This window comes from Podarcis gaigeae (genome assembly GCF_964106915.1).
Source record: "Podarcis gaigeae genome assembly, chromosome: 5".
Classification (NCBI taxonomy): domain Eukaryota; kingdom Metazoa; phylum Chordata; class Lepidosauria; order Squamata; family Lacertidae; genus Podarcis; species Podarcis gaigeae.
Window position 1 is genome coordinate 71705311 of NC_139681.1, and position 16215 is coordinate 71721525.

The following is a 16215-nucleotide window of genomic DNA, read 5'->3' on the forward strand; positions in this document are numbered from 1 at the left end:
GCGAGTCCAGCAGCCAGGGAATTTGCAAGCAACACATTCTTGCCTCTGCCCTTTTCTGGTTGCCTCCTAATCCACCGTTCCAGTAGCTATGAGATATATCTATATGTTGGTAGCTGAGCCTATTGAATGATAACACAAATGTTAAGAAGTGAGCCTCTTCACAACATTTCTCTAGGGACAGAAATTATCTTACAGTAAGTAAGATTAGTTTAACAAGATGAGATTTACCGCAGACTAAATATTCTGCAGCATTTTTGGAAGTTTTTGTTCAGGTTATCCTGTAGAGTATTACCAGTTTCTTTTCTCTCTAAAACCCATCTGCATTATTTAAAGTGACGGCTAACAGATGGCTCCTCTATTGCTTCATGGGGTTACCTTTTCAAAACCCACCTCTTCCATGAAGCCTTTAGCACAGCACACTAGTTCCCATGCCCAGTAGAACACAGCCTGCAACTAAGGCTAAGGATGTGCGACTGAAACTAATGTATATTGCTTCCCTGTCTAGCCCTGCCTCTACTTCCCTTCCCTTTCTCTATGTCCCCCATGTTGAATTTTATATTGAAAAGCCATTGGCCAGTAGCCTGTTCTCTTGTATTCTGTAAAGTGCCATGTACAGTGATGGAACTCTGTAGGTAACAACGGCAAGAACAAACAACAACAACACTTGTAGGAACCTGATATAGCCAGATCCTACTTAACATACATGTACCATAACTGGCTGGATCCACAGATCTCCTGTGGACAGATCAGGAGGAGAAAGTAGAGGAGAGAAAGTCACTAAAGTTGGCTGAGTAGCTCTTGCAAATCTGCTATCTGTTCACATTTTAATCCTGGCTCTTCAGGAGACACACTGTATATTCCAATTCCACTAGAGAAGAATGCTTCTTGGATTTTCTGCCAATTCCCTACCACTTAACCTATCAGTTATAATATTCTGGGTCTATTCAAATCCAAACCTCTGATTCTAAAGTGGGGTGAACCATTCTGTACAAATAAAATAATAATTGCTCCCATTAAACAGCACGGAACGGAGGTTGCACACCATTTATTCAAGGGAATCTGACTAGAGATAACAGGACAACTACAGTGAAAGTGGACTGCAACCATAAGCTTCAGACCATTTGGTCTTTCTCTATCTCTCTCCCCCACCCACAAAATTTGTGTTCGAATATTGCTGATCCATTGTTCTCCTAACCACATCCTGTGGCAATGCCGCAGTGTCTAATTACTCACAGAGTGAAATTAAACATGGGTTTCAACTTTCTTTGTCCATTTTGAAATTTCCTAGCAGATAACTCAACATCAGCAGCTGTATTCATCAGGAAGAGAATGCAGAGGCTTACTGAAACAAATGCAGGGAGCAATCTACCAAGCACTGCTGCAGCACAATCTTCACTTCAGTGGGGCTTCTGTACCAAAATGAATGGTGAGTGAAGGCTACACAGAAATGGTGCTGGGTGAAATGAACTAAGCACAAATGCCTGCTTTGTTTCCTGCTATGAAGAGAATAGAAAGCACTGTGGCACCTTGGGAGTCTGACAGTGGCATCCTATGCTTTACACAGTAGCAAGTTCCAATGTGTTCAATGCAGCTTGCTCCATAGTAAGTGCATTCAGGATTGCAAGCTAAGGCTTCAGTGCTGTGCACACGTATATGGGAATATGACCCTTCAAATACAAGAGGACTTATTTCTGAGTAAACACACATGGATCACACTTCACTTCCTACATTGATCAGGTGTACACGAGGCAGGTACTACACATGGCAAGCTGTGTCCACATCTTCCGCTGCTGTTCCACACAATCAACTGCTGCAGGCAGATAGCGCAAATGTGCAGAGCACCAGCTAAACAAATTCAGCTTCTAGCAGCCTCCATGACTATTCATTTTGTTTCTAGAAATGACCCTCCATAGTTTACCGTTGCTTTAACAGGCCACAGTATTCAACATGCTTAGAATACATTCACTTATTGCAATGCAGTCTGGGGTATGCTTTTAGCATTAACTTAAATGGTCTGGACAGAGGTGTAGCAAGGTCAGGTGATACTGGGTGCGAAAATATTTTTGTCAACCCACCGTTGCAATTTTTGGGAAGTTCTTGAGCTTTTGGGAGGGGGGAGGGTTGGCCGCAGATAGCGCAAATCAGACCTACAATCATATAACCGTGTCAGTGCCACCCACTGGGGCTGTCAATAAATCGAAGTCTCAACATTAACAAATACAGTCATACCTCAGGTTAAAGATGCTTCAGGTTGCGTTTTTTGGGGCTACGGACACGCCAAAACCCGGAAGTACAGGAACGGGTTACTTCCGGGTTTCGGCGGTCACGCATGCGCAGAAGCGCTACATCGCACTTTGCGCATGCACAGAAGCACTGAATCACAACCCTCACATGCGCAGAAGCGCCGCTGCGGGTTGTGAATGCTGCAGGTTGTGAACGTGCATCCTGCACAGGTCACGTTCACAACCCGAGTGTCCACTGTATGTAGCATTTGCAAGAAAGGCCACACAAACTTTTGTTTAAAAAAGCTACTGTTGCCCCATGATCCAGTCACAATTAACAATGAGGGTGGGTGAAAAGAAAAAGTTACATTGCATCCACTGAAAACTGCAGATCATAATAATGAACACAGAACGATCTTTAATAATAATAATTAATAATAATAAATTTTATTTATATCCCGCCCTCCCCAGCCGAAGCCGGGCTCAGGGCAGCTAACAACACTAAAACAGTGCAACATTATAAAAACATTCTAAAAATTAATTAAAATCAAAATTGATGGCAACCATAAACTAAAGTTTTGTAAAGATTGCCAAAGGAGGGAGTTAATATAATAATAATTTTTATTTATTATTTATTTATTTAAACATTATGGTATATTCTGGAGACTTAAATATTCCCACTAATGAATTATTACATATAAAAATTTATTGAAGGGATTGTTAGTGTGTTGGCTATGATACTGATAGCCAGATGCAAAATACAATTGGGATCCTACAGCTTTAACAGTTGTTTAGAAGAAGAAGAAATCAATAGGTGCACCTACTCGGCATCTAAGTGGATAGGCTTTTGGTTTAATGCATATGTGTACATCATCAAGATACACTTGTTGAAAAAGCTGAGAACTGGAGATAAAGAAAATATAATGCATTGGGACTGTGCAATAAACATATACTGAATTCAATTTAAAATAATCAAACCCCTGCCTTGAAAGGGTTAATAGTCATGAGTGGGTCACCCTCTCCCCTCACATCTAATCTGAAATAGGTTTATTTGAATAAGATCAGTTCAGGCATAAAAGTAATCCAAAACGTGATGCTTTCCAAACTAGTAAGACCTCTGTATTCTATCTGCATTTTTGGTTATATCACTGGGCATATGATGGATCGAACCACAAAATTTCAAAACAGGAAAGTAGATTAATATATCCAACAGATGTTTCCTTGGCCTGGCCCACACATTTTTCAGAAGGGTCATTCAAAAATATAATTCTTCTCCTGCAAGCTTAAATCATGCAGTTCATTAATTCCTGTTTCATTCCACTGCCTGTGTAGACCCAGCCTATTTATATGCCATAAATATCCTGTCTTAAAATTTAAGAATTAATAGGCATGTAATGCTAAATAGCTTCAGTGAGACTTGCAAGACTTCTAAATTTGTGTGGTGCAACCTTCAGATTATGTTTTAAAATACTGTACAATAGAGGTTTTCCCTTGGGTGTTTTATTTTGTTGTTGTTTTGCTTTGTTAAATAACCATATATATTTTCAGTTTCTGGAAATAACAAAGGTAAATATTTTTAGGAAATTACCTGGTTTGCATGTAACACTAAGCCAAACCATGGTTTAGCATGAGCACAAGCACGAAAAACAAACATTAAGGTTCTCAGAGTGAAGATGATGACTGCTGCACCTCAAGTCCTGCTGTTCAGACTGAAACCATGGCTTTGCTTTGCATTGCATCCAAGTGGGTGTTTATTGTTTATCTCACACCAGACAAACCATGAGCAGTAACTAAGGCTTGCTCTTGATAATGATTGTGGCTTGTCTGGGGGAGACAAACCACAAGCCCAGATTCAGACATGATGCTAAACCATGTTATGGCTTAGCTCATGGGTAGGCAAACTAAGGCCCGGGGGCCGGATCCAGCCCAATCGCCTTCTAAATCCAGCCATAGATGGTCCAGGAATCAGTGTGTTTTTACATGAGTAGAATGTGTCTTTTTATTTAAAATGCGTCTCTGGGTTATTTGTGGGGCATAGGAATTCATTCATAATTTTTTTCCAAAATATAGTCTGGCCTCCCACAAGGTCTGAGGGACAGTGGACCACCCCCTGCTGAAAAAAGTTTGCTGACCCCTGTCTTAGCTCTTCACTCCAGCAACCTGCATGTTTACTCATTTACACTAAGTCACGGTTTAGCTTAATGTTACATACAAATACATACATTGTATAACTCTGATATATCAAACCTAAGTAATTTATGTTACTTACTCAAGGTGTATTTATCGCTGCCAAATGACTGCTGCTAGAAACTCTTTTGCCAGAAATCTGTTGCTGTGCAGCATAAAAATGAACTTGGTGATGGAATTCCTTCTGTAAGTTCACACATGGCTACAATCCTTGGCCGAGTGAATAGCCAAGAAATATATAGCATTTTCCAGATCTGTGGTACTCTAGCCAACAGTAACTTAAGATTCTTAACAATAAAAATTATGCAGTTTCGAGCCCACACTGACAGTGTCTTTGGATGTCACAATCAACCACGGTTTATCATGACAAGAATTAGCTTAGTGAAGCCTCAGGCTCATATATTTCCCACTTTTTCTTCTCCCTTGGCACAGCTGCAGAATGGAATTTGGAAGCTTTCACTTGTGATTAACCATAGCTGCTTGTGAACTGAATGCAAAAAAGGGGGGGGAAGGGGGTGGGGGAAGAGGTTAATCTGAACTAGAGTTTGTTTGCAACAAGCCAACTTCAAATTATGGATTATGAAGCTGTCTTGTTTCCACACCCCATCATTATGATTTACCACTGTTTAGATCTGAAAGCAATACTGAATTGTATTTAATCAGAAGCAGAAGCAAAAGCTCCCAAATGCCTTCTCATGTCTGGAGTAGAGGAGAGGAGCAATGTTGATTCTAAAGGTTTAACTTTGTTCCTGTCACAATAAATGAATGAGGCGTGGCAGCAGAAGGCAATATAAGGTACTTTTCACCCCTCTATTCTCCTGATTTGCCTCTCACATTGGCTGGGGGTGGTGGTGGCTTTCAGAGGAACTCCTAGAATAGTGCATGGGGAAGAAGGAGAGGGGAGATTGTTCCATCTGGTATGCTGAAATGCTGGAACTGATGGAACTATCTTCTTAAAACTACATTGAATTCCTCCCAATGGTTCTAACAGCCAGTATCAGAAAAACCAGTTATGCTTTTTGCACACATGTAAAGGAAAAACTGTTGTTAAGGGCAGGGTATTCTTGCGCTGAATAATAATGTACACATACTTGCCATAGATGGCAATAAACAGGTAGGTTTTTGCCATAGTTGCATGGCAGCTTGGTCATTCAAAATTGTCCCTGGTTAAGACATCATTTTTTCATGGGGAAACATTGCCAATTGATGATGAACTCATAATGAAGGCAGTTTATGAATGGAACATCTTCATCCACCCACTTCTTATGCAAGAGACACAGAGTTTGCACCAATGTTCCTGCACTGCCGCATGTCCATAAAAATGACAGGAAATAATTTGGCAATGTTTGCTCTCTGCAGACCAACGACACATCAGATCTTTCCCCCAAGTGTTGCAGTCAGAATCGATAGCTCAGTGGTCTATATTAAACTGTGTAATTTTTCAGGTGGGTAACAACCCCCCCAAACCCTGTAAAAACAATGGAACCCGCCTTACAATGGAGGTCATGACACTTTCTGTGCAACAGGGGTAGCTGGATGGGATCTCTGTTAGAAAGTAAGAAAAATAAAGAAACCTGCAAACATAACAAATTCATAATAGAATACAGTTTCATGGACTAGTCCACTTCATGATAAATTGGCCTCTGGTATAGGAAAGCTAATGGCATAAATTTATTATGTATCACAATATATTTTGTTATGCTTTAAGCAGCTTCAGGCCTCTTTGGCTCTTTTAGCTGCAACAGAATAACCCAGCAGGAAGTTGTTACTATTTGAAAGCACCAATGCCCAACAGGAGCAACATAGGCATAGATGGCCACAAAGAGACAGATGTCATTTCTTCTTCTTCCTCTTCTTAAATCCTGAAGCTGTTGCCAAGGAATACAGGGCTCATGCCCCTTTAATAATTATGTAGAATATGGCTTCTTTTTCTTTGGTGATCACTCATAGCCAAGTAAGATTGTCTTCCATAAACACAGTTTTAACTATGAGTCCATAAGTGACTGTGGAGGCCAATACTGGAATCACACGTCCTTCCACAGTGGGGACATTGGTTTCCGAGCGGGAGTTGATCATGGTGTGGATTTGCCAAGCATGCCTTATGCAGTGTTTCTGAGATGTGAAAGCTAGGAGTTAAATGGCACATTAAACCTAGGTTATGGGCACCACAATGGAGTGTCTAGGCTTGCTATTTTTTAATAACAAGAATACAAAGCTGAAAATGAATGAATCTTATGTTTATTTTTCACATGGTCTAGTCCTCATCTTAAGACTGCAAAAAACAAAGCCATACTTCCCCCCACCCACCCCACTAATATTCTTATGAGGATCCCTTTTCCTGTCTTCAGCGAGTGGCTGGAAGTGGGGAGGCAGAAAAAGGTCCTCCTTTCCTTCCAGCAGTGGCAGTTTCAGTCTGAAATCTTTTGGGCAGTACTGCGCCCAGAGCTCAGAAACTGTTTGCATTAATGAAATCCCAAAACGCTGGGAGTTTCGAATGCTGGTCCTATGCAACACACCAGAACATGCCGTATGAAAGACCTTTGCCACAATCTTATTAATTAAAGAGCTGCTGTAACACCATGCCTAAGCATGCAATCCTATGCACACTTATCCTACTGAGTAAAATCTACTGAGCCCAATGGGATTTGCTTCTGATCACACATGCATAGTATTACTCAGCAAGAGAGCTGTTTGAGCAGGAAGCCCTTGCTTTGAATCTTGCTTCTGTGGGGAATTTAGGAAGGAAGGCTGCAATCCCAGCCGCATCTCCCTGAGAGTAAGATCCCAGCATCAAACCCCAATAGACATGCATCGGACACTGTTGCGTGCCACTTTCCCGGCTAACCTCAAGTCTGAAAGCTTCAGCCCTGCTTTTCTCCCCAGTTCCCAGCTCAAATATGAAAAGGGTGGGTGGGAAAATACTGATTTCGCTTATAGAATAATAGGGTTGTAAAGTTGGGAGGGGTCTAAAAGGTCATCTAGTCCAACCCCTGCAATGCAGGAATCTTTTGCCCCCACCCACCCACCCATGGGACTCGAACCCACGACCTTGAGATTAAGAGTATCATGCTCTACGGTTGAGCTATCCCAGATTAAAGTTTGCTTAGAAGTTTGAAAGAACGAACGGGAGGCGCTCTGAACGCTCGACAGCGCTATACACATTGCCAAGTCTCAATACTATTGAAGGGGACACAACGAAACAACGGCCTTCCGATCCAAGACAGACGCGCCTCGTCGCGACAGTAAACGCCGGGACTCCCCGCGAGCCACAGGAGGCGCTAGGGCTGCCTCCGTCTCCCCCACTTTGCGCCGCTGCTTCCACGTCCCCCCCCCCCTTCCAAGCCACATGGTACGCGCGCCCTGCCAAGGGATGCCAGCGCGCGAGATGGGACAGCGCGAGTTCATTGGCGGCGCCCGCGGGGGGGGGGGGGAGGCGGGAGGACGCTTCTTCGCGCCTTTCCCGCGCTCTCCAGAAGAGGCGAACTGAACTCACCCTCAGCTGGAGCCGGCAGCGGCTGGCGACGGCGGCGGCTGCGCTCTGGCGGTGCTCGGACGCCAAGCTGGGTCGCAGCAGGCTCCGGGTGAATCTCCGCGTTTTCTCCACAGCCATGAGAGGGTCAGAGCGGCTGGCAGGAAAAGTCCGGCGGCGGCGGCGGCGGCGCAGACTGGCAGCACTCCCGCCTCTCAGCCGCGTTCAGGAAGCGGAACTCGGGGCTTGCTTGCTTGCTTGCTTCTTCTCGCTTTCCCCCCTCTGCAGCTCGAAGGCGTGACACGCGCGCTCCCCCCCCCCCATTCACCTCCGCGGCGCTTTTCTCCTTTTTTTTTGAGGGGGGGGGGAGCGTCGCGAGGCGAGGCATCGGAGCGGAGACGGAGCTCGCAGCGTGAGGCGCCCAAGTTGGCAACTCTGCAGAACGACCGGCGGGAAAGCTTCCCCGCCAGCTGCCCAGCCGCTTCGCTCTCTCGCACACGGCTGCCTTGGCCTGAGCGGGGTCTAGTCAGCGCCTCCTTGCTGCTCCCCGCAACGAGGCTGTCAGGGTTCCTACTTCGCTACTGGAAACAGCGGGGGCCTCGGGGGCAAATGCCCCCTAGAATAAGCAGGAGGGAGGCCCCACACTCCGCAGGGCTGCCTTGCTACCTGTGAAATAACCCACATGCTGGCATAGGAGCCAATTCCTAGGGGCCGAGGTCCCTTCGTCGCCCCCCCCATCAAAATATTTAAGGGGGCCGCCCCCTGAAGTTGATGGGCACTGCCGTTCAGACGCTGTGTGCCCGCGCTGCATCTTGTGTTCAGTTATGAGGCGTGGAGCTTACCCCCCCCCCCAATATCTAATTCAGGTTGGCACCCCTGCGTGCCAGAACTGTACCGTTGGTAAAGACCCTGAGGATCAGTGTCGGATTTGCGTATAAGCTAAACAAGCTATAGCTTAAGGCCCCACTCCCTTGGGGGGCCCCAAAAATTAAAGGGGAAAAAACCCTGGATGTACATTTCCAAAATATAAGATATAAAACAAAAAATAAAACCTACAAATAGCAACAGTGTTTGTGTTGTGTAGGCTCCTATGATGTAAGTAATGGGCCCCGCCTGCTAGCCTGCTCCCTAAAATATCACTGGTTTGCTCATTTCTATATATAGGGTGCCTACATTCTGCTTGGGCTTTGCATTCTGCATGGACTTTTCAACAATCACTTAGATAAAATACGTATTTTGTTATGTGCAAATGGTTTTAGATACTTATTAGGCCCACAACTTACCATATAGCATATATTCAACACAAAAAACAGCAACAATTTGTTGTTGACAAAGGACAGCTGGACATATAAAGGGCCCCATTACCTTCAGTAACTTAGGGCTTATCAAACCTAAATCCAGCCCTGCTAAGGATCATCATCATTTTATTATTTATACCCCGCCCATCTGGCCAGGTTTCCCCAGCCACTCTGGGCAGGTTCCAACAAAACATGAAAACACAATAAAACGTCAAACTTTAAAAACATATGGATACAGGGCTGTCTTCAGAAGTCTTCTAAAAGTTGTGTAGTCATCTAGTCCAAACCCCCATCCCCTGCAATGCAGGAATATGCAGCTGTCCCATATGGGGGCAGAAGGCATTAATCAAGCCACAGGAACTCATAGGATGGGCGAGGTATAAATAATAAAATATTATAATATTATTATTGCTCCTAGGTCAGCATCATCAGATAAAGTGATGCAATGATCCTCACACACTTAATGCAGATAAGTGATTCTGCCAGACATCCGGTTCTACGAACGATGGCTGCAAAAAAGGCTCGGATCCTGTGTTACCCACACTGCAGTGTGGCTGCTTTTACATCGTTCAAAAGAACATTTCAGGAAGTGGGTATCATGGGCAGGGCTGACAGCATGGTTACTTCCCACTCTAGAAGCTGGTAATCTTGTCTTGAGACTTAACAGCAACACCACTCCATGATCACTTCCTTCAATCATGAGTGGAGCAGAATGAGTGTTACCACACTACAACTGGTAACATATGAACTTAAATATTTTCTTCCACCACCCTCCAAATGAATATATGTCCAGGGTATTTGGTAAAGCGGTATAATTTTGAATAAATATATAAATAGCACATCCAGGAAGGCATGTCACATCATTTTAGTTAAATTTCTGTGTGGTTTTCTGGTCATTTTTACAACCATGTTGAGCGAACCCTCTTCATATATCTCATATTTATGAAAAGGTAATCCAAACCTGAAATCTGGTGGCAGCATGGAACAAATTCTGCAGCAGCAGCAGCAAACATCTGTCCTTTTCTTCCATTTCATCAATGGCATGCATCCATCTAGAAGAGAGGAAACAGCAAGTTATTCCACTAGTGCTTGTGCGCTCAATTCATAACCAAGGAAACTAAAGCCAGATATGAGATTTTTGGGTGGCATTCTCTTCTCTCACTTAACTGGAATTTTTATATAGGCTTGAGGAATATATATATATATATTCAGGAAAGAAAGGAATGTGTGCCATTGTGGCTGCCTTGTTTGTCACACCCGCCTCTGCTTGAATGATAGCAAGGTGCCTGTCTGAAGCTAGAACAATTGCATAATCTCTCCTGCTTTGGGCACTTAGGAAAGTCAAGAGATGGAAAACACAGGTTTAGTTGCCCAAGGGCTATGTTATTGAATGCCAAGGCTTTGAAATTTAAAATCAGCGTCAGCTTATTGCAGGACTCTCTCCAGCTATTCTAGCTTAGTTTGCATTAATTTTAAAAGGCAGTGTCTGGGCACAGAGCAGTGAGCCTCGGGGCTCTCTGTGGCTGCACCCTATGTTGCTTGGATTACCTAGTGAATGTGGTGGAATCAGGGTAGTATGTACATGTGAAGGAAAAGCCATTGCCATTGAGATATGTGTTCCTTGCCATTTCTCCCAGATACAAGGACCAGAACTTTAGGAGTATATTTCTTACATGCAGACTGAAAATGTGATAGCTGACCAGTATTTACAGGCATTGATCAAGTGACTCCGACACAAGGCAAACAATAATAATAATTGTCGGAATCCATGCACTAAATGGTATAGTAACAATGTTAGAACAGGCAACCCCTGTATTGTGCAGGGGTTATGTTCTGGGTTGCTGTGTGTGCTGGCAGAGCATAAATAAGCTGGCCCCATTCCACCCCTTTCACACTTCTGGGTCCAAAACCATCCTGTGCATGCACAGCTGTACGTTCTTTGAACTCGTGCAAAACAGGAGTTGCCTGTATACCTATGCTCATACAGTGGTACCTCAGGTTAAGTACTTAATTCGTTCCAGAGGTCCGTTCTTAACCTGAAACACCACTTTAGCTAATGGGGCCTCCTACTGCTGCTGCTGCGCCACTGGAGCCCGATTTCTGTTCTCATCCTGAAGCAAAGTTCTTAACCCGAGGTACTATTTCTGGGTTAGCAGAGTCTGTAACCTGAAGCGTATGTAACCCAAGGTACCACTGTATTAGTCTATCCCACTAGTGTGTGAGGTCACGAAGAGTCGGACACGACTAAACGACTAAACAACAACAACAACAACAACAACTAGTGTGTGGTCTACCAATAAGATAATTTGAATCAAATTGTGTTGGATTTAAAATGGGTATTGACAAATTCCTGTCAGTCAAATGGTTACAAATTGTGATGACTACATGCTGGTATTCCCTTCTTGCCCTGTCTGTGGGTGTTACAAAAGTGTTGGGTTGGCAGCTGGAGGAGTTCATCCAAATGAATGATTTTACCATTTTGGGAATGAAGTTGACAGTTTTCCAGTAAGTCACAAAGTCGGAAACAGTTTGATTTCATTACAAAAGTACATGGGGGAAGTTCAGTTGCTCTACATTCCCATCTTGTTTTGTTAGTCAAAAACAGATCATTCAAGATGGGAATGTAAAGAAAGTGAACTTTGCCCTCCTTACCACACATCTTTAACTTATTTTTGTTGTCATCATTTGTTTTGTTATGAAACAGGGGTTGCTTGTCGGGAACTGCTCTTAGTTCTTGTTTTGTCATCAACTAGAGCAGGCTGTGACTGGACTTAACTGCCAGAGGTCCTTTACCTTTACCTTTTTAGAGCAGGCATAGGCCAACTCTGGCCCTCCAGATGTTTGGGACTACAATTCCCATCATCCCTAGCTAACAGGACCAGTGGTCAGGGGTGATGGGAATTGTAGTCCCAAACATCTGGAGGGCCAGAGTTGGCCTATGCCTGAACCAGAGCCTATTCCTATGCTGCTTTTTCCTTTATGGGATGCACAGCATATACAAGACTTCAGTATACATCTCTTCCTAGATAAGTTTAGTTATCTTTAAGGCGATGATGACCCATGTTTAGACTTGCTTTGAACACTAGAAAAATTACTATTTCTAGCTCAGAGTAAAGGCAAACATTGATAGAAAACATATCACCTTTTTTTTTTTTTTTTTGGAAATACTTTCCTCCTCCTTTCCATGACACATATTTTTTGTAGGAGTTGATGGGATCCTTTTCATGAAAAGCTGAACTGCAAAATACTCCTCCTAAGTAACGATGATGAAAAAATAAAATTCTGCTTAAGCTTCTTCTCCTAGGAGCAATTCAAATAACTGTTCCTTCTAGAACCACCAATGGGTTTCCCCCCTCTCTTTTCTTTCTTTCTCTTGAAAGATTGTTCTGGATGGTTTTAATATTAGAATTATCACTCTAAGGTTATGCATCACTGTGTGGTATAGACAGAACACAAACAACATGTTGGTTTGTGATGTTCCAGATTATACCATCTGCGATCTGCCTTTTCAATATGTTTCTTGCTGGGTAATGCTGTTCTCACTTCTTTCAGATTGAAGCAATTGAACAATATGTTCCTGCTCTCCTGGAGCAGACCACCATCAGCTTCCACTGTCTGTAGCTCATGTTGAGAATCTAGCATAGAATTATTATTCTTTCACAGACCAGCCACCTCAGAGATGGTTTCTGGCTTTATCTCGTATTGAGTACAACATAATTGCATTTTGGGACCTAAAAATCTATGCAACCGGGACATTTGAAAGGTGTGTTCAGGACTTTATAGCTGCCATGACAACCATATTGCTTTCCCAGATCCAACAGATGAGACAGATCATATACTGGATTTGTTGTTCTGCCCTGGCCTGGGAAAAGGCTGTTTCAAATTTAGGCAATGGGCTAGGGAGGAGGAGATTGATGTTTTATACATGGTCAGATGATTTATGTTGTATTGTGTGTGCAATGCCTCTGCCACTGATTGGCTGAGATGATGCAATTGCATGGAATGTTCACAAATACTCCAACTGTTCAGGGAATAAAGATGTTTCAGAATGTTTGCCGTTCAGCTTGTGTGTGGGAGATGTGAAACTTGTCAGTTTGACCAAGACTGAAACTTCACACAGCATTAGAATGAAATGTTTTATGGATGAAAAGATTTATGGAGTATGGTGAGTACTGGGAAGTTTAACAAACAAACAAACCAAAAATAGCCTTACATATATGAGTGGAAGTGGTGTCCAGGGAGGTAGGGAGGTAATCATTTTCTTCCTTTCAGTCAGTATTATCTTGAATTTTTCCTCTGGCCCACTATGCTGCTCACAGTGGACATGGGGAAGGTAATATGGGGAAAAGGTAAAGTAGTGTCCTCTTTGTACCTCCTGTCATTCTTCTCAAATTGACAGCATTTTGAGCCTGCTTTTTTAATGCAGGAGAAAGATGCATGCAAGTGCATGCCACATATATTTGCGGCCTGAACTACATGTAAAGAATGTATGCAGAAAATGTCTGTAAGATTTTTTTTGCCAAAGTCACCCTCCTTCACTATATACCATTTCCCCCCATGTATAAGACTAGGTTTCCCCCCTAAAAAATAATGTCCAAAATTTGGGGGTTTCTTATACACAGATAGATCTCTCTCCCCCCATTTTCTTAAATTGGAGTCCCCAAAAATAGGAGGTGTCTTATATATGGGGGCGTCTTATAGATGGAAAAATACGGTAATTCTCTCTCGAACTCTGTTGTACAATCACTTGCCACAGCTAATAGTAACGGTTTGATAAGTAAACTCTGTGCTATTTCCTGACTAAAAATATGTTTCAAACATATGTATAAAAGAAATGGGTATAAAGCCCTTAATAGCAACTATATGAAAAAAGAATAGTCTTAGGTTTTTCAAAAAATAGTCTTGGATTCTTCAAAATCCTTTATTTCATCAGATCTAAGGAAGAACTCCTTTAAAATAATATTCATTGGTATTTAAGACCGCATGTAATTACAGACGTTCTCCTTATGCATATATTAACTTAAATTCAGCATTCTTTTCACCAACAAAAACATGCTTGCTTCCATGGGAAGAATTTAAGTACTACACATTATTCAAAGAGGACACAAGCTTTTGTAACACGTGAGGTTTAAAAATCTGAAGACAGACAGAGAGGCAGAAAGTAAATCGATCCATTCATCTTTGGTCTATTATGTCCCTGGACCAATATAAATTATCAGAGCTAATATCTGTATTGCTTTGGCAAAACCAGTTGTGGTTTTCATACAGCAATCTGTGGCTTGGGGTTATTCCAAAAATGGAAGGATATTGATTTCTCTTGAAACAGGAAAATACGTGCAAACATTAAGGAGCCACTTTCCCTTCTTATTCTTTACCACGAACATTTATGCTTTATAACCAACCTTTTAACCACTTTGCACTGAGAGTCAGCTTGAGGTCAAACTCTGCTTGCTGGCTCGCATGAAGCAAATTAATGAGGCAGACAGAGCAAGTGGATTACACAGGGTAGCAAAATCAGAAACTGCTCCTTTGCATCACACATGAGATCCTTAAGCCTTTGGTAGATGTGATACGATCCAGAATAAAGATGCGGGGTATCTACAGATATTTTAATAATGCCAGCAAATGAGTTGTCTCAGATGAATAGACTTATCCATTGGAGGGTTGCCCTTCTCCCCACTCCCCAGTTATTTTATATTATTTTGACAGGCAGGAGAGAATTATGAGATGGAAATCTAAAAACACAAGAAGGTGCCATAGTATTGCCCGCAGGAGCAAACAGTTCTACACTTAACAAGCACAGCATGTGATAGAGCTCCTTGGTGCATTAATAAGAAATTATAAATACGGCCATTCAAAATGCAGTACACCAAGTCAGACCATTAGTCCATCTACATTGACTGACAGTAGATCTCCAGGGTTTCAGGCAGGCAATATTCCCAGCCTGAGACTTTCAACAGTTGCTCTACCACTGAGCTACAGCCCTTTCTGAGAAACATGGATGTAGCTATAAAAAAATACAGCTACAGAAAAAACGGTCCATTGGGATTAATTAAACTTTGATTTTTTTGCATCCAAGTTGTTCCCCTGAGGTTTGTGCTGCAACAACTAAAGCAGGATCATGCACTTCAAAAGATAGCAGGCATTCCTTCAATGACAATCATGTGAAGAGACAGGGCTGTATCTAACATAATCACTCTGGAAGCAGAACAAGTTCCATAAGCACTGACATTCCCCTCCCCTATTTAACCCCTTCCCATTGACCCCATCTTTTCTAGAGGGTTTGGGGAACCTCAAGAGCAGATCTGGGGAGTATATGGAGGAAGGGAGGAGAGGGAGGGGAAATTCCCTTAAAGTCACGGATGTTGGCATACCCATGCAATGACTTAGTTGGAAGCCTTCTAAAGCCTTTACCAGATGTTCCAGTCATGTGTAAAACTAACTCACGAACGAGGACAAGCACATTGAACTTCTCCACCGACCCCATCACCTTCCCCATCATATTGATGTACTCATATTGATGTACTCATGGAGGCACCCTGCACAATTTCTGATCTTCCAGGGTTGGAAATTGCATGGAAACCTCCATGAGTCCTGGATGAGCAGCTAAAAGAAATATGCATTCTGCAGTGCTTCCACCAGCACCTCCCCAGTACAGGCAAAAAAACTCTCCTTCCCTGATCTGTTGTCATACTGTGGCTGCTGGTGGGTTTGCTTAGTGAACCACCTCACCGGCCACAGATAGATTTTATCACAGCCCTATCTAATAATTCCACAAATTTTTCTTTTTCTGCCACATTTTCATAGCACTGGGGATTTGGTGGGTGTAGATTTGTGAGCTTACCTTATTGCTGCAAGGTGGCCCAAGGTGGTATGCTTTTCTTTCCATCAAACATTTCTCCAGTGTTCTGCAGCCTCCCCAACTGCCTGTTTGGAAAGGTCTGAAAGAGCTGCATGAGAGGAGTTGCCTCCTGTTGTCCTCCCCTTCGCTTTAATTGAGGAGCAGGCACCCGGGGAGGCTGCTAAGTGCAGGCCACTG

At 43.0% G+C, this 16215-nt stretch overlaps 1 protein-coding gene across 4 annotated transcripts in view; it reads right to left on the reverse strand.

Moving 5' to 3' along the window:
- DOCK10 (dedicator of cytokinesis 10) overlaps positions 1-16215 on the reverse strand; it is a 201776-nt gene that overhangs the window by 165108 nt on the left and 20453 nt on the right. For 2 of the 4 annotated variants that reach the window (XM_083742008.1, XM_083742022.1), the window contains exon 1: positions 7903-8170. In XM_083742008.1, coding sequence (XP_083598134.1) covers positions 7903-8019 — 117 coding nt within the window. In that variant the 5' untranslated portion in view covers positions 8020-8170. Of the gene's footprint in view, positions 1-7902; positions 8171-10137; positions 10229-16215 lie in introns of those variants that run through there. The other 2 variants (XM_083742009.1, XM_083742023.1) reach the window with 2 other exon arrangements.